Source organism: Schistocerca nitens, chromosome 3 (genome assembly GCF_023898315.1).
Source record: "Schistocerca nitens isolate TAMUIC-IGC-003100 chromosome 3, iqSchNite1.1, whole genome shotgun sequence".
Taxonomy (NCBI): Eukaryota; Metazoa; Arthropoda; class Insecta; order Orthoptera; family Acrididae; genus Schistocerca; species Schistocerca nitens.
Genome location: NC_064616.1, coordinates 475,314,656 through 475,334,771, shown reverse-complemented (window position 1 = coordinate 475,334,771; position 20,116 = coordinate 475,314,656). Strand labels below are relative to the sequence as shown.

Genomic DNA, 20,116 nt, shown 5'->3' with positions numbered 1-20,116 from the left:
GTTTCTTGCCTGTAGAATACAGAGAGGACAAGATAGTATTAGATTATACTATTCACTGAACCGCCTTATGCCGTCCTAGTGTTAATGAGTTTTTATTTTGTGGCTGGAGATCTTCCATCGTCGCAGACATGTACGAGAACCATCACTCCGACGAACAGGACTCAGTACATTTGGTGATTTTGCTTCTTGCTTCGGCTTAATAGGGCTATAAAGGTGAACTGCTGTGATCACGTAAGTTTCATTTCCACTGACGTTTCGCACCACTGTAGATCATCTTTGAAGGTAGTGTTTGCTAGTGTTTGGGATTTAGATGATATCAGTCATCTCGTGTTATTTATATTAGAACACGTAGCCACCAAAAGGAGCACATTTGAGCAGTTGATCAATAATATTAGTCAGGAAATTCATTTGTATCTCTTTATGTCCATTGCACATCGACATATAAACATTTGAAATGTATAAATAACTTATAATCTACAATAAATGTATAAGCAGAAACCACATTAATATTTAGTAGTTACTAGTTCCCTTAATCTTTCATTTATTATTATGTTGTAATATATATGTTAAAGAGCAACAAGGGGGAACTAATATCACCGTTAAGAGATCCTAAGATCTTATTCGGAATCCAAATCTTCATTTTCGCGTTCAGTATTTTTCATTGCGCATATTCATTTTTATACCCTATAGCGTCCCCAGTGAAATAATATGAAAAGACTTCAAAACAGTATTTATAAAGGAGTGACATTTAAAAATTGAATAATATACATTTTTATCATGAACCCGGATTATAATAATTTCTCTGTGTATGTTTTGATGGCAAATAAATGATCTAAGGAGACGACAAGATACGCTCTTTTGTCAATTTTTTAGTCGTCTTCACTTCTTCTCTTGTTTTGGTTGCGTGTAGATGGACATCTTGCTAGTGCTGGTAAATGTAAGCATATTTGTACTAATTAAGCAAATAATATATTGATTTAATATTATTGTTCGCATTCAATTTGTAAGAGGTGATCACGATGTCATGTCCGCCTTCCTTAAATTAGCCTGCATTCGAGTAATTTACAGTGCAACAATCGCAGCAGCCGATGCAGCCAACAACGTCATTACGAGGCGATATTAACTAATAAAATTTAAGCGGAAGCGAAAATTTCGCCCGCTATTAAAATAATATACATTATACTACACAGCCGACCGACGCTGCAGAAAATACGCAGCTTTAAGATTCTTATTTTCAGTACAACAGCCGAGGGCCAGAGCCAGGACTCCGACTACAATGCAATGGTTAACGGAGGTAAGAAAAAATACTGTCGCGCGTGTGTGGGCCGCAATTGTGATTAATAACTAAAGATGTTTTACTTTAAAGTGAACTGAGTAGCCGAGGAAATTAATATGAAAAGTTTATTCCATTGTTCAACTTACATGCTCATGTTTTAAGACTCATCGAGTCGAACGTTCATTAACGTAACAAATAATTTATACTGAAGATTAATGTTGTTAAAAAAGAGAACTTCACAAAAGTATTTTATTGTAAATCAAAATAAAAAGAAATAGCCTTTCTATTAACGCCCACCACGTAAGTCAGCAACAATAAAATCACCAATAAATTTTTGTGGTAAATAACATATTAAATTACGACGGCTGACGGACGCGAGAACCCGCCTAGAGTAGCATCTTGGAAACCATACAAATACCATCAAGAAATACTTCCGAAACTTAAATTTATATTCTATTCTTGCAAATCCCTCTTTTTCATTAATACTTTTCTTGCTATATTCAGTCTTCATTTTATATCCTCTCTACTTCGACCACCATCAGATATTTTGCTGCTTAATAGTCCTTTTAGTGTCTCATTTCGTAATCAGATTCCCTTAATACTACCTGATTTAACCCTCACAATACAAATGGGGAGGGAAGGGGAGCTGTATGCCTACCATTTCAGAGCACTGTAATCTAGTCACGAACATTACATTTTAAAATTTTGAAAAAAAATAATTGTGATTTTTAATGATTTCTTCTACCAGATTCCGTAATTAATTCAAATTTTCCACTAAAGCAAAAAGTTGGGTCTTATCAGTGGATGTGAATATTCAGAACATGTGTCATACCCATATTTTCAGGTTTAGGACTCTTCTTACACATAAATATATCTTTAAACAGTATGTTGTGCGTAAAAGACAACGAAAATTAACGAAATCCGTATATCTTTGTGTTGCTCATATATTACGTCCTCCTTTTGTAGTACACGTTATTGAAAATCCGTTGGTGCTGCTAGGTTTAATTTGAATACGTTCCATTACTTTTTATTTAGTTCGATTGAGGGTTATCTTATAATCCCTTTCCAGGGCACTATCTATTCCATTCAACTGTTATTCCAAGTTCTTTACTGTCTCTGACAGAATTGCAGTGTCACCGGTAAACTTCAAAATGTTTATAGCTTCTCCCCGGTATTTGCTTCTATTTACAAATTTATCTTTGTATGCTTTACTGCTTGTTCAGTGTAAATGTTGAACAACAAAGAGTGTAGGCTGCCCTAATGTCTCACTCTCATCTTCAAATTGCACAACCAGGAATCCAGCAGATGGAGTAGCAAAATTTATGTACTTCTACAAGATTTGTTCTTTTATGGTGTGGGGCTCTGAAATACATGTCCAGTCTACTTACTCCTCTCTTCTTTTTACCGGAGAACAGGAAAATTCGTATTTCAGTACATGTAGAGCAAAAATACAAACTTTCATTTAGGACAACATTGATTCCCAAGGATCTACGTGTTACCAATTGTAGAGGAACATGTAGGAATGAGCGTTTCATCTATTTCCGAACATAAACTTGCAGAAGAGCAGAGTACATTGAGATAACTATTTCTAGATCGAAAGGTAAGTCAGCTCAGTTAGAACCCACTAGCGAGAACAAAGAGAAAAGACGGTTGGAAATGCAGTAAAGGGAAATGTCGTTAGAGTGTATTGTGGGATTGGAGAAGTGTGGGGAAGGAAAACTAATGTATCCTTTTCATGACTTTACGCCTCCTATCTTCGGATATCATTATTAAATGACGTATGGTCGCCAGAGGAAAGTAGCTACCTGACACCATCACTGGACAAATAGCTTTTTCATCTAAGTATAATATGAGGCGTTTATGTATAAGTCCGATTTCAGAAGCTTCTCTGTCCTGGGACGCCTGACTCATACGCTCTAATACTGCCATTTTGCATGTCTTAAGAAGTTGCAGTGTAGGTGATTTCCCCAGTTCTAATTCCTGGGACGCCGTTAGGGGGAGACTACAAAAGCCCTTATGTTTTAAAAGCTATAAAATAAACGATTGCGGAAAAGAGCTACAGTAATCGAATAGCATACATTACGTAAAAAGTTCTTTCATGAGCGTATTATCAGTTCCTTCATTTTGGGCTATTTCTCCCTTCTCAGAGAGCGTCTTGCACAAAGACATTGTCAGCTGCTTATTTCAGCGAGTATCTATCAAGAGAATTAAAAAGACGACTTTTCTTTCGTAAGTGACGCGTTCTTTCGCCACAGTCAAAAGACCATGAACTTATGGACAATTGACGCATATATAGTCCGCATTAAATTTTTTTCGTAGCCTTGTATTTAGCATACGGCTGGAGCAATTAAATCGTGAATAATTATGCAGTGCAACGACTGTGTTGGTACCTTGATCAGTCGTGTGCTGCATTTCTTTCAAAGTAGAGTGGTGGACACCAAGAGACATAAATCGTCTAAACAACTCTCTTAGAATGTTACCGCCCGTTTTTGGCCCATCTGGAAACTGAGTTGTAAATAAAATGCGAGATCTGAGAGTCCAGTCAATGGAACAGGAGACAGTATATGTCAGATAATTGTTTCTTTTCACGCTGGATGCGCACATGTCTGTAGTTGTTGAGTATTCACCTTATGTTATATGAGCAAATACCTCAGGCATAAATATATGTTGTAGGCTTTTAGCACCTTCTGCCATGTATCGCGACACATTTGTGGGGTGAGACATAATGGCCTTTGCAGTGTCTATTAACGTCTGAACAAGATCCATAAGTTCTTCACCTCTTATAGTCCCGTACGACCTTAAGTCTCGTGCACACACAGCCACGCATTTATCGACAGTCATCTCCTCATTTTGTTTATAAAGTCCTTTCTCGTCCACATAAGACCCTTTTTTATTAGACACGCATGGATGGCGAGAAATGTGCGAAGTGCCACATGACCCTTCAGCATGAGAGTAAATTTCACCACACAGCGAACAGCAAACAAAATGAACGCATTTCGTAACGTCATCCACGACAGGCTTTAACACGATCCAAAGTGAAACTTTAAATTTCGCTTGAGGCTCCACTCACCACTGATTAGTTTTCCTTTTGCTTCCCTTTTTATTGACATCCGCACCTTCTTCTGCCAACCAAGTTTAGCTTCCGCACTCATTTTGTTCGTTACGAATCCCACTACTCCAGTAAACTCTGGCGCTCTAAATCGCTGCAGTCATGGACTGTGCGGCTGGTCCCAGTGGAGGTTCGAGTCCTCCCTCAGGCATGGGTGTGTGTTTGTCCTTAGGATAATTCAGGTTAATTAGTGTGTAAGCTTAGGATCTGATGTCCTTAGCAGTTAAGTCCCATAACATGTCACACGCATGTGAACTAAACTCTGCTCTACTCACCGCTCGCAGACTGTAGCTCACAACTGCGGTCAGTGCTACCAACAGCCCGTAGGCTGCAGCACGCCAGTGCTTGTGCACGGCACTGGTGCAGTGACGTCACGGGCTCACTCGGTGTGGAGCAGTGAGGCATTAGCATGTGGGCTGCATCTCCATGTGCGACTCTGCCAAGCCATTGGCATACAAGTTGTTTCGCAACAGCACTGCTCGGCCCTTGGGGTGATGTCAGGGACACGCTCGGCCCGGCTGTAGCCCAGTGTGGCCACACGACTCTGCACCGTGCGGCCCGTCGGACCTCCATGCTGCTGCCCCGGCTGAACCGACAGTGCTACTCAAAGTTCGCACGGCTGTCATGACTACGCTCCTGCACGGGCTGAACCTCGATGCCTACATCTGCTACAATCTCCACAAGCAAATCTCGCTCTCAGTCGGTTGTAACCGTCCGATTGGCATCATACAAGCCAACTGCAACGTCACTCCAGCAGTGGCTACATCAATTCCCTCAGACGGACACGTCCCTGAACTGACTTAACCTTGTTGTACAGGACTTGAATGCCTGCTCATGTAACAGCCAGTATCGTATTCATATATATCGTAGGAAAATGTGAGACACCAAGACAATTTTTTTATCTTTATGTTTATGAAATATGTGTGTACCAGGAAGTCCACAAATGTTAATAAGTATATGTAATATGGGCCGATAATGAAGAACAGAAAAGCCTTCACATTTTTTCTGCGATCAGCTAGAAGATGCCTTCCTGTTTCGTATCGTCCTTTGTTCTTCAGCTTTCGCTATGTATACATCTACTTGTTAGCTCTTAAGAACGATGAATATATGAGGGGCGTTTGAAAAGTCCGTGCAAAACTAAAACCTGCTTACATATTTGGGGTAAACATTTTTTTTTCAGCATAGTCTCCTTTTAGACTTAAACACTACGTCCGACGCTGTTCTAATTTGTTGATCACGTCCGAATAATAGAAATTGTGCAAGTCTGCAAAATAGCTAATAGTTGCTGCAATCACCTCCTCGTTTGAATAAAATCTGTGTCGCACCAGCCATTTCTTCAAATTGGGGAACAAAAAGTAGTCCGAGGGAGCCTGGACTCGAGAATATCGGGGGTGGGCGATGTGAAACGAGTTGGAATCCTATTTCCATTAATTTTGCGACCATAACTGCTTAGGTGTGTGCTGGTGCATTGTCGTGATGGAAAAGGACGGTCCAATAACGATGAATAATATTCACCTGTAATAGTTTTACCCTTTTCCACATAGTCGATAAGGATTATCCCTTGCGAATCCCAAAAGACAGTCTCCATAACCTTTCCGACCGAAGGAAAGGTCTTCGCCTTTTTTGGTGCAGATTCTCCCTTGTTTAGATTGTTGTTTGGTCTCAGGAGTATGGTAATGTACCCATGTTTCTTCCACAGTAACGAAACGACGCTCAAAATCCTGCGGATTCTGCTGAACAGCTGCAAACCATCCTTACAACAATTCGCACAATTCCGCTTTTGGTCCAACTTGCGGATATCTTTCTCGTGTCCAAATGTTGATGCAAAGTATTATGTAGCCGTTCATTCGAGATGCCCACAGCACTAGCAATCCCACGCACATAAACTCTTCGGTCATCCATCACCATATCATGAATTTTATCAATGATTTCTGGAGTCGTAACCTTCACAGGGCGTTCAGAACGTTCAGCATCACTTGCGCCAATATGGCCACTCAAAAATTTTGAAATCACTTATAAACTGTTCTAAGCGAAGGCGCAGAGTCACTGTAATGTTTATGAAGCTTCTCTTTAGTCTACTGAGGCGTTTTGCTTTTCATAAAGTAGTGTTTAATTACCAAGGGAGATTTTTTCATCCATTTTTTGACAAAAACTCGACTTCCTTGATTCACACGAATGCCTAACACAAAGAAATAGACCAATATGACTGAAACTTGGTGTGCGTTCTTTCCAAAGATGCTCCTAACTAAACTCGACAGGCGCCTCTGATGGCATCTCTCGGAATTTGCACGGACTTTTCAAACGCCACTCGTATTTAAGTATATTTAAATTAATACCTTTCAGATGAATCAATTTAACAAATTAAACATATCTCTTTGTGTTAATGTCTTTATCAGCATTTATATACTGCTATTCGTAAAAGAAATGCAAAACTGCTGACGTGGAGCCCGTCCGCTATTGCTGTGATCCAAATACTGATTAACAAAAATGGCTCTGAGCACTATGGGACTCAACATCTTAGGTCATAAGTCCCCTAGAACTTAGAACTACTTAAACCAAACTAACCGAAGGACATCACACACACCCATGCCCGAGGCAGGATTCGAACCTGCTACCGTAGCAGTCCCGCGGTTCCGGACTGCAGCGCCAGAACCGCTAGACCACCGCGGCCGGCGACCGATTAACAATTTATCAGATTTTTGTGGTGCGCCAAAGAACCTACAGTCTTTGAGAAACAATGTCTGATACTCAATTAACTATGCAACATAATTCGATTGACCGATCGCGTTATGAACTTGCCTTATGAAAATTACATTGGAACCACATCTGTAACTTTGTGATTCTCTCGAACACAAACCTGGAGTAACAGGAAATCCCATCAGGAATCAACAAGCACTGCTCAGTTAATTTCAATTGCCAATACTGAGCTGACTACATGCTGGTAAGTGGTAGGTGATCACGACTATTTTCGTTACATTCTCTATCTTCCTTCCACCTTCGCAAGCAGGCAATGTAACAGTTACAGCTCACAACTTCCACTGGCTTGTCCACCTTCGAGAGAGGTTTTTGCTATTGTGGGATAGGGACCACTTATACTGTATGGTTGCAGTTTAACGTCATACCAGAGACACTTCTGTTTACAACAACAAAATATACAACAACCGCTACATCAGTTCGTTTCATCGGCCAGCAGTGTGAGATAAATAGCTTTTCATATACGAGAGTGAGCAGCGCCGTTAATTTAAAGCAATATAGAAACGTCTTTTGCCATGTCAAGAGCCAAGGGCGCTCAATCACACGAGATCTACCATACTCATGAGTTGTCCCTGTAAAGAACTCGCAGAATTGTGCACCAGAAGCCTTCCTCTCCCTCCCACCCCCTTTCTCAACATCGTTGATGTGATCTTCAGTCTGAAGTCTGGTTTGATGCAGTTGCCCAAGCTAGTCTATTCTGTGCAAGCCTCTTCAGCGCTGCACAGCTAATGCCATATGGATCAGTTTGATCCTGCTAACTGTATTCAAGACTTTGTCTCCCTCTACAACTTAAACAGCCTCCCCTCCCGAATACCCACATTTTCACTTCTCTCCATTACCAAACAAACAAGTCCTTGATGCCTAAGGATAAGCTCTTAAAAGCCATGAATATATTTAAGTATATTTTAATTAATACTTTTCAGATGTATTCAGGTGTGGAGCCCGTCCGCTATTAGTTTGATCCAAATTCAGATTAGCAATTTATCAGATCTTTTATGGTGCTCCAACGAACCTGCAGTCTTTCAGAAACGATATCCGATACTCAATTAACTATACAGCATAATGCGACTGACCCATCATGACATGCACTTGCCTTATAAAAATTACATTTGAGCTATACTTGTAACTTTGCGTTTCTCTCGAACACCAACCTGGGTTAATAGGAATTAACAACAGGAATCAACAAGCAACGTTTGGTTAGTTCAATTGACGTTACTGAGCTGACTACCTGCTGGAAAGTGGTTGGTGATCATGACTATTTTCTTTGCAGTCTCTATCTTCCTTCCACCTTTGCAAGCAGGCAAGGTAACAATTACAGGTCACAACTTCTATTCGCTCATCCACCTTCCCGAGACATTGTTGCTATTGTTGGATGGAGACCACTTATACTCTGGTCACTCCACGTGTGGTTGCAGTTAACGTCATACCAGAGACACTTCTGTTTACAACAACAAAATATACAACAACCGCTACATCAGTTCGTTTCATCGGCCAACAGTGTGAGATAAATAGCTTTTCTCATACCAGAATGAGCAGCGCCATTAATTTAGAGCAATATAGAAACGTCTTTTGCCATGTCTACAGCCGAGGGCGCTGAATCACACGAGATCTACCTTACTCACGAGTTCTCCCAGTAAAGAACTTGCAAAATTGTGAAACAGAAGCGTACATATCTCTCCCCTCCCTTCCCAAATGTTGTTGTTGTGGTCTTTAGTCTGAAGACTGGTTTGATGCAGCTGCCCAAGCTAGTCTATTATGTGCAAGCCTCTTCAGCACTGCACAGCTAATGCAATGTACATCATTATGGATCTGCTAACTGTATTCACGACTTTGTCCCCCCTCTACAATTTTAACACCCCCCCCCCTCCCCAGCACCCACATATACACACTTTTCTCCATTACCAAACTGACAGTTCTTTGATGCCTCAGGATATGCCCTATGAAACGACGTTGTGCCATAAATCCCTTGTTTTCCCCAGTTCGACACAGTATCTTCTTATCAGTTATTCGATCTGCAGTGCCACCACTATTTTTCAGCGCCACTGAGTAAAATTGTGATGTTGCCATGGCTGTTGCAAAAGATCTTAGGAGTTGGCCAGTTCAGGGCCGACCAAACACCATTACGTCAGATGCAGCAATGCCACTGGCAGATTTCCACATTGTGCTCCTGGAAAGGGGCTGGCACCCCAATAACGACGACGCAGCAGAAAGGCGTTGGTAGGCCAGTGTTGTGTACATAGTTCCGCGTAGTCAGCGCATACACAACTTTCCCACAAGACAGTGCCCCACTAAGCACAACAGCGCAGGCGCAGCGCTCGTCCGTCTCCGCACTACGATTTGGCGCTGCCTTAGAAACGGACCAAATTCTGCTTCCGCCGATTGCTGCTAACGTAGAACCTTTTCTCCTCGCGGATCACACTCACGCAGTGATACTTGAATGCGTGAGGTATTATAATGAGTGTACAGACCTCCGACTAGTCAGTCTGCATTAGTCTGTACGAGTCTGCATTAGTCTGTACCAGTCTATAGTCAAGTTTCAGTCTGCGCCTAATAAGATTATCATATTCCTGTACATAGCCATGAAGATAAATGTATAGACACTTTGTCAAGTATCAGAGATATGTGAGAATAAGATTAACGTACCAAACCCAAAAGAACTTCAGATTGTCAGTTGTAAACGGCATCCAGAATCAAGTTACGTAATGTCTATGCATTTTATTATTTTAATAAATGTATGTGAAAATTAATCAAGTTCTGTTTAAAGTTGGTCACCGTCAATCTGCTACTCTAAGCGTGCAAGTGGCATTTCTATGGTCTGACCTAACGGCAGAAGATAAACACGCCACGATAAGACCACGAGACACATTGCTGACACTCGCCTACTTCGTTAGAGCGACAAGTCAAATGATCTGATGGTGTGTGTACCGAAGGTCTTACAGTACGCACACCACATTGGCGATGAGGTGACCGTTTAGAAGGCAATGGTATCATCGAACCTGTCACATGTAACGCCTGGGCAATACCAATCGTTGTAATAGAAAAGCCCAATGGATTATTACGTATCTGTGGAGATTTCAAGAATACTTTCAATTCACAGTGGATTATAGATACATACCCGATTCTGAAACCGGAAGAACTGACGTATAAATTAGCAGGGGGTGTGTATTTCGCCAAACTGGATTTAAAGGAAGCATATCTGCAGATCCCTCTAGACAAAGATACCCAAATTTTATGGTAATAAATACTCCATTTGGATTGTACAGATACAAGCGCTTACCATTTGGTATCGCATGCGCACCAAGAATCTTTCAACGTTACTTGGAACAATTAATTAGAAACTGTCCTAACGTAGTTAACTATATCGATGACATAATCATCTCGGGAAAACCTCCACAAGATTTACTAGATAACCTAAATGAACTGTTCAAGATTCTCAGAAAGGCCAATTTCAGGTGCAACAAGAACAAATGTATATTTTTTGTCAATAAAATTCAGTATTTACGACATATATTGTCAAATAACGGAATCAGTCCGACACCACAGCATAAAGAAGCAATACAGAGAGTGCCAGCTCCGAAAGACTTAAAGCAACTAAGAGCTTTATTAGGCCAAATTAATTATTACCGGAAATTCATACCGAAAGCAGCTGCAATTTCCGAACCGTTGCACAGATTGCTTCGCAAAGGAGTGACGCGGAATTGGTCCAAAGAATGCCAGCACGCATTCGACAAACTGAAACAAAGTTTAGTAGACGCAAAATGTCTAACGACATATGACACGCAAAAGTTGATCACTATTGCGGCGGACTCGTCAGATTACGGGATCGGTGCAGTCATGTCCCATAAACGTCAAGGAATTGCACGACCGATTGCATACGCGTCGAAAACTTTAAACTCAAGTCAACGAAACTATAGCCAAGTAGAAAAAGAGGCACTAGCAATTATCTTTGCAGTGAAGAAGTTTCATGACTACATATACGGAAGAAAATTTATTCTGCTCACAGACCATAAGCCATTGATGACAATATTCGGACCACAAAATAGTGTATCCACTAAATCAACACAGCGTTTACGACGTTGGGCATTGCTACTGTGTAATTGCAACTACGAGATCTTATATAGATCGACGGCAAAACATACCAACGCCGATGTACTTTCACGTCTACCGGCGGGTCAAGATGAACATTTTGACAAATCAGAGGACGTATGTTTTCAGATAGACGTAATCAGTGAGGACGTAGTGGAAAATTTCCCCGTCAGTGCCACCTTAATAGCTAAGTTAGTGACCAAAGATCCAGTGTTATCAAAGATAAAGCAGTATATTCTTACGGAATGGCCAACCGATAAGAACATGTTCGCTCAGCCAGAAGTGAAATCTCATTGGAACATGAGACATGCTCTCACAGTGCACAAAGGCGTCATATTAGTTCACAGTGAAACGGGAAAAACAAGAGTAGTTATACCCAAAGCTCTCACAAAACGCATGGCCAGAGAACATTGCTACTGGAAGAACATTGATAAAGATATTGAAACAATGCTTTCTAACTGTAAATTATGTCAGACGCATCAATCAGCTCCGCCAAGACAATATTTTCCGTGGCCACAGGCAACAGAACCTTGGTCAAGATTGCATATTGACTATGCAGGTTCTTTTCTTGGAACTTCTTGGTTAATTGTCATTGATGCATTTTCCAAATTCCCTTTTGTGCTACAAATGCGTACAACTTCTTCAGCGACAACAATTCAACCGTTGTCAAAGATCTTTTCCATTGAAGGATTGCCTCAAATCATAGTGACCGATAACGTCACACAATTTACGTCGCAACAATTCCAGTCATTCTGTCAGATGAACGGAATTGCACATTACAGGACGGCACCATTTCACCCTGAGGCTAATGGACTCGCCAAACGATTTGTACGAACGTTCAAGGCACACATGACAAAGTTGGTGCAACAGTACAACAAAGAGACTTCCTTATTAATTTTTCTGTCACAATACAGAGCTACTCCACACGAGGCACAGTCACCAGCAGAAAAACTGCATGGGCGACAACACAGGACTTTGATGTCCATCCTAAAACCCACAATGCATCCAGAAAATATCAACGAACATCGAAAGGACGACGATTCCACGTAAACGACAAAGTCCTCGTAACTATCTACCGTCGAGGAAAGCGTACTTCGACACAAGGAATCATTGTAGAATGCAATGGAAATGTCATGTATAGAATAAGAACGAAAAGCGTCATAGTTATTCGCCATACTAATCAATCACAGCAGCAAAGACAGCAATCACATATAGGCAGAACTCCTAGGCTGTTTCATTTTGCAGACTCAGAAGCAGATGTCAACCCCGAGCAGCTCGCAGGATTCCAGACGCCGTCACCTGCTGCCGCCGCCGCCGCCGCCGCCGCCGCCGCAGCCAACGCAGACACCGCCGCCGACGCCGACACAGCACCTTCATGGGCATCCGACTACACCACTCGTCCACAGCCGACATCCCCAGTGAAGATGGACGTCGAAGAAGAATTAGATTTACGCTATGACCAATGTACCGATGTTGAGATGCAATTATGTAACAAAATGTTTGCTTCTCCGGTTCCCTGTTCCGCAGGTTTTGAGTGGGTTTTCCTAGGTGACCGCGGGCGAATGCCACGGGGAGCAACATGTGTGCACCCACAGACATACGCACGCCGGAAAGCAAGGAAGCTGAAAAAAAAAAGGATTTTCAAGCAAACTTCAAAAGCTTTCTTTCTTCCCGCAGAAGGAAGGGATGTTGTGTACATAGTTCCGCGTAGTCAGCGCGTACACATTTTTCCCAGTAGAGCAAGCCCCGCTAAGCACAGCAGTGCAGTCGCAGCGCTCGCCCGTATCCGCACTACGAGATGGCGCTGCCTTAGAGACGGACCAAATTCTGCTTCCGCCGATCTGCATATTAATATGTAACGCAGCCAATGAGATTGCTGCTAATGTAGAACCTTTTCTCCTCGCGGATCACACTCGCGCAGTGATACCTGAATGCTTGGGGTATTATAACGAGTGTACAGACCTCCGATTATTCAGTCTGCATTAGTCTGTATGAGTCTGCATTAGTCTGTACCAGTCTATAGTCAAGTTTCAGTCTGCTCCTGATAAGATTATCATACTCCTGTACATAGCCATCAAGATAAATGTATAGACACTTTGTCAAGTATCAGAGATATGTGAAAATAAGATTAACGTACCAAACCCAAAAGAACTTCAGATTGTCAGTTGTAAACGGCATCCAGAATCAAGTTACGTAATGTCTATGCATTTTATTATTTTAATAAATGTATGTGAAAATTAATCAAGTTCTGTTTAAAGTTGGTCACCGTCAATCTGCTACTCTAAGCGTGCAAGTGGCATTTCTATGGTCTGACCTAACGGCAGAAGATAAACACGCCACGATAAGACCACGAGACACATTGCTGACACTCGTCTACTTCGTCAGAGTGACAAGTCAAATAATCTGATGGTGAGTGTACCAGAGGTCTTACAGTACGCACAACACAGCCAGTTACTACACATCCAACAAGAGATGTCTACATGGATTACACGCTGTGATTTGCAAAGCAAGAACGCTCGGTCCCAACATAAATTACCATTATTTTCAGTCAAAGGTGTCTTAGTCTAGTAGCTACTACTTAAGAGGAGAGGTGTATGCCGCTCCATGAGGCGACATGAGGCTACAAGCAGCCACCATGGGATTTGTCCTCCACTAACTGTGGGCCCCTGCTACTGGTTTTAAGATCAGTGCTGTGAGCTTAGCATCTTCCAGCCTGTGGTCCGATTACCAGGGGCAACCAGCCTTCAGCCATAGGAAGCAGTGTTTTGAGACCATGGCCACCTGTTGCATCAGTTCCTTAACACTCGCTGTCTTCAGCACACACTATGGAGGAAGTTGCACCACAAAATGTTGTAGTTAGTTCTTCAGTAAAATGTATGTCTAACAGTGAAGTTTTTATGAGCAGCCATCGATCATGATCGCGACAACAATCCACCACCTCAACTCAGCCCTCCACGTGTACAGGTGATCCATCCTGGACCTCCACATTTTGATGTCAGAACTGTGTGTCACTTTTAAATTTCGGTGACAGGGGAACCTCACCAGCCACCCTCCCTGGGCACGATAACTCTCGACTAACTCAGGGTTGCAGTTTCATCGACACACAGCATCAGTATGCAGTGGGCCGGCCGGAGTGGCCGAGCGGTTCTAGGCGCTTCAGTCTGGAGCTGCGCAACAGCTACGGTCGCAGGTTCGAAACGTGCCTCGGGCATGGATGTGTGTTATGTCCGTAGGTTAGTTAAGTTTAAGTAGCTCTAAGTTCTAGGGCACTGATGACCTCAGAAGATAAGTCCCATAGTGCTCAGAGCCTTTTGAAGCCAAATATGCAATGGTTGAGTGCACTAACTGTTCTATTTTAACCCCTGCGAGTATCACGTCGAGTTAGTGCACCTTTTAGCGGTTTATCAGTTCCGTTTTCATATGTGACATGTGTCAAGTAAACTCAGACTGTGTTCTAAGAATGTGTAAATATGAACGTCATTTTTAACTATCATCAATGATTGTATCTCATTGTCTGGAAGTGTATAAGGTGTTAACTATGCGTAGCTTCTTAGGAGGGGAATATGAGTTTCGTCGAGAAGTCTGAATTTTGTGGTAGTTTTCGCCATTTTTAATGAGCAATGTATTTCATTTTGAGCAATAAATGTGTCTCACTGCGTTTAAGCACGTAAAGTAGTAGACATGAGTAGCCGCTCAAGCGGAGACGTTAAGATATTGTAAGTGTTAGGCTAGAATTAGATTAAGTGTCCTTCTCGTCGTACTATTTTGTTCTCGAAAATGGCTCTGAGCACTATGGGACTCAACTGCTGTGGTCATCAGTCCCCTAGAACTTAGAACTACTTAAACCCAACTAACCTATGGACATCACACACATCCATGCCCGAGGCAGGATTGGAACCTGCGACCGTAGCAGTCGCACGGTTCCGGACTGCGTGCCTAGAACCGCGAGACCACCGCGGTCGGAACTGTTTTGTTCTCCTCGTTTGTTGTTTGCGTAAGTATTGGGGGATACAGCGGCGGAAAAGTTGCAAATTTCTGCAGCCTGGTCCAGATGTGGAGGGAAGTGCATGTGCCGATGATTTTTGTGTCTTGCAGAGTGCAACTGCCGACAGTAATTTTGTTGTGGGTACTTAGGAGGTGACACAGAAAGCTATCAATCAGGCTGATTGTATTGCAGATGTTTTGGGTACTGAAATGGTACAACCGCATTTAGAATTACCGAAGGCTGCAGATTCGGCACCATCTTTGACGGCACTGCCTCCTCAGAACGTTGGAGGAGAAGAAACAGGAAATGTGTTTGTAAGGTTTATGATCGGGCAGACAATGCTTGTGCCAGTGGATCAGGAGATTGACAAAAGTGACAAAGCTTGCAGTGAATTGCATGATGCAGACAAAGGCTGCTGTATAATCCCAGGGATAGACTTTTTCATCAAGCATCAAGCCGAAACTGACTTCCGATGACGAGCGGTGGAACCCAGAGGGATAATGATCAACCGGAGGGAAACTGACACCAGTGAAATACTGCTGCAAGGTTCGTTTATCATGAAAGGACAAATGTGGGAAAATCACTAAGCTTTAATTTACATGATATAGTGCCACAAGGCACTGGGAAGTTGCTTTATGTGACCGAAGCGGTTGCTAACTTATACGATTCTTGACGTCGCCTCTGGGTAGGGAATCATCGTTGAGTACGCAGCGCTCAGTGATTGAGAGCACTTCTCCTGTCAATACTCACGTTGAGACGTTATCTGAATTCCGTCCATGTGGCTGGGAGTTCGCATTTCTTGTCTGTAGAATACAGAGAGAAGAAGATAGTATTAGAATATACTAGACAGAGGATCGCCTTCTGCCACACCACTGTAGATCATCTATGACAGTATTGTCTTCCAGTGTTTGGGACGTAAATAATGTATAAGCAGAGAAGACATTAATATTTAGTAATTACCAGCTCCCTTAATCATTCATTTTTTTAATGTTGTAATTTATATGTTAAAGAGCAAGAAGGAGGAAGTAATATCACCATTAAGAAATCCTAAGACCTGCTTCAGACGGTAGTAAGACAGAGCCAAATCTTTATATTTGCGATCACTATTTTCCATTGCGCACATTCATTTTTACACACACCTGGAGCAGCATCTTGGAAACCACACAAATACCTTCCAGTAATACTTCCTAACACTTAAATTTATATTCGATACTAGCAAGTACGTCTATTTCATTAATACTTCCTTGCTATAGTCAGTCTTCATTTTATATCCCGTTGTGTATAAAAGACAACGAAAATGAACGAAATAAGTTTATCTTTGTGTTTGTCATATTTTACGCCCCTCTTCGTAGTACATGTTATTTAAAATCCGTTTATACTGCTAGGTATAATTCGAATACCTTCCATTACCTTTCATTTAGTTACATTGGAGGTTATCTTATAATTCCTTTCCAGGGCACTATCTATTCCATTCAACTGTTATTCCAAGTTCTTTTCTGTCTCAGTCTGAATTGCAGTGCCACAGGTAAACTTCAAAATGTTTATTGCTTCTCCCTAATATTTCATTCTGTTTACAAATTTATTCTTGTATGCTTTACTGCTTGCTCGGTGTAGATGTTGAATAACATCGAGTGTAGGCTACCTGAATGTCTGACTCCTTTCTTCCCATTGCACAACTAGAAATTCAGTGGATGGAGTAGCAGAATTTATATGCTTCAACAAGATTAGTTTTTTTGATGGTGTGGGGCTATTAAATACAAGTCCAATCTCATTACTCCTCTCCTTTTACCCGAGGACAGCAAATTTCATATTACAGTACATATACGGCAAAAATTCAAACTTTAATTTAGGACAACATGGATTCCCAAGGATCCACATGTTACCAGTCGCTTAGGAACATGTAGGAATGAGCGTGTCTCCTATTTCAGAACATTAAATGTAAATTTTGTAACTTCCAGAAGAGCAGAGTACATTGAGATAACTATTTCTAGATCGAAAGGTAAGCCACTTCCGTTCGAATATACTAGTGAGAACAAATAGAAAACACGGTTGGAGATGCAGTAAAGGGAAATGACGTTAGAGTGTATTCTGGGACTGGAGAAGTATGAGGAAGGAAAAGTATTGTATCCTGTCATGACTTTACGCCTCATATCTTCAGATATCATTTCTAAATGAAAATGGTTGCCAGAGGAAAGCCGCTAGCTCACAGCATCTCTGGACAAGTAGCTTTACATCTAAGAATAATTTAAGGCGTTAATGTAAAAGTCCGATTTCAGAAACTTCTCTGTCCTGGAAGGCCTGACTCAAATGCTTTAACACTGCCATTGTCCATGTCAACAGAAAGTGCAGTGTAGGTGATTTCCCAGGTTCTAATTCCTTGGAAGCCGCTTTGAAGACCTATAAAAACCCTTATGTTTTAAAAGCTATTAAAATAAACGATTGCGTATAATAATTACAGTAATAGAATAGCAAACATACTGTGAAAAGTTCTTCCATAAGCGTGATATCAGTTCCTTCATTTCTGGCTATATCTCCCTTCTCAGAGAGCTTCTTGCACAAAGACATTCTAACATTGTCAGCTGCTTATTCCAGGGAGTATCGTTAGACTGGCTTAGTGATCTATCAAGAGCAGGAAGGTTGAAGGAAGACAGAGAATGTAAAGAAAATTGTCGTGATCACCTACTGCTTACCAGCAGATATTCAGCTTAGTATTGTCAACTGAAATTAACTGAGCAGTGCTTGTTGATTCCTGTTGTGATATCCTGTTACTCCAGGTTTGTGTTCGAGAGAAACGCAAAGATACAGATGTGGCTTCAATGTTATTTTCATAAGGCAAGTGCATAATGCGGTCGGTCTATCCAGTTATGCTGTATAGTTAATTGAGTATCGGACTTCGTTTGATGAAGACTGTAGGTTGTTTGGTGCACCATAAAAGATCTGATAAATTACTAATTGGATCACACCAATGGTGGACGGGTTCCACGTCAGCAGTTTAAATTGGTTCAAATGGTCTGAGCACTATGGGACATCTGATGTCATCAGTCCCTTAGAACATAGAACTACTTAAACCTAACTAAGCTAAGGACATCACACATATCCATCCCGAGGCAGGATTCGAACTTGCGACCATAGCAGTCGCGCGGTCCCGGACTTAAGCGCCTAGAACCGCTCGGCCACCTCGGTCAGCCTCAGCAGTTTTGCATTTCCTTCACGAATAGCTGTATACAAAGCTGATAAAGACATTAATACAAAGAGATATGTTTAGTTTCTTAAATTAATACATCTGAAAGATATTAATTTAAATATACTTGAAAAGTCTGTGCACCACCGGCGCCTATCGAGGTCATGTTTAGTTGGTAGCACCTTTGGAAAGAACGCACACCAAGTTTCAGTCATATTGGTCTATTTCTATGTGTATGGCATTCGTGTGAATCAAGGAAGTCGAGTGTCTGTCAAAAAATTGACGAAAAAGAGTTTCGTGTGGTGATTGACCACTACTTTACGAAAGGCAAAACGCCTCAGGAGACTAACGAGAAGCTTGATAAACATTATGGTGACTCTGCGCCTTCGCTTAGAACAGTTTGTAAGTGCGAAGTGTTGCAAGGACGGTTTGCAGCTGTTCAGAAGAATCCGCAAGAGTTTGAGCGTCGTTTCGCCACTGTGGATGAAACATGGATACATTACTATACTCCTGAGACCAAACAACCATCTAAACAATGGGGTAACAAAGGGAGGATCTGCACAAAAAAAAGGCGGTGACCATTCCTTCTGCCAGAAAGGTTATGACGACTATCTTTTGGGATTCGCAAGGGATAATCCTCATCGACTATCTAATAAAGGGTAAAACTATTACAGGTGAATATTATTCTTTGTTATAGGACCCATCCTTTTCCGTCATGACAATGCACCAGCACAAACCTAAACAGTTCTGGTGGCAAAATTAATGGAAATAGGATTACAGTTCGTTTTCCATACCCCCCTATTCTCCAGACTTGGCTCCCTCGAACTACTATTTGTTCCCCAATTTGAAGAAATATCTGGCGAGACAAAGATTTTATTCAAACGAGGACGTGATTGCAGCAACTATTAGCTGTATTGCAGTCTTAGACAATTCCTATTATTCGGAAGGGATCAACAAATTAGAGCAGCGTTGGACGAAGTGCATAAGTCTAGAAAGAGACTACGTTGAAAAATGAGAAAGGTTTACCCCAAACATGTATGCAGTTTTTATTTTTGCACGGACTTTCCAAACGGCCCTCGTATATTCTGGTACTTAAGAGATAACAAGATAGATGCATACGTAGCGAAAGCTGAAGAACAAAGGACGATACGAAACAGGAAGGCATCTCCTAGCCGATCGCAGAAAAAATGTGAAGGTTTCTCTGTTCTTCATTCTTGTAGAATGTATTACATGTACTTATTAACGTCTGTGGACTTTCTGGTACACATATTTCAAAAACATAAGGAAAGAAAAATTTTCTTGGTGTCCTACATTTTCCTGCGGTAAATTTCACTATGATACTGGCTGTTACATGAGTAGTCATTCAAGTCGTGTACAACAAGATTAAGTCAGTTCAGGGATGTGTCTCAAAAAATGGCTCTGAGCACTATGGGACTCAACATCTTAGGTCATAAGTCCCCTAGAACTTAGAACTACTTAAACCTAACTAACCTAAGGACATCACACACACCCATGCCCGAGGCAGGATTCGAACCTGCGACCGTAGCAGTCCCGCGGTTCCGGACTGCAGCGCCAGAACCGCTAGACCACCGCGGCCGGCCAGGGATGTGTCTCCCTTTGGAAATTAATGCAGCCACTGCTGGAGTGACGTCGTATTTGGCTTGTATTATGTCAGTCGGGCGGTGACAACCGGCTGGGAGTGAGCTCTGGTTTTGCAGTTTGCAA

At 41.8% G+C, this 20,116-nt stretch overlaps 1 protein-coding gene across 1 annotated transcript in view; it reads left to right on the top strand.

Moving 5' to 3' along the window:
• LOC126249283 (iroquois-class homeodomain protein IRX-3-like) overlaps positions 1 to 20,116 on the top strand; it is a 190,176-nt gene that overhangs the window by 44,510 nt on the left and 125,550 nt on the right. Inside the window, exon 2 of the mRNA XM_049950937.1 lies at positions 12,471 to 12,689. Within this exon, the coding sequence (XP_049806894.1) occupies positions 12,471 to 12,689 (219 nt within the window). The remainder of the gene's footprint in view (positions 1 to 12,470; positions 12,690 to 20,116) is intronic.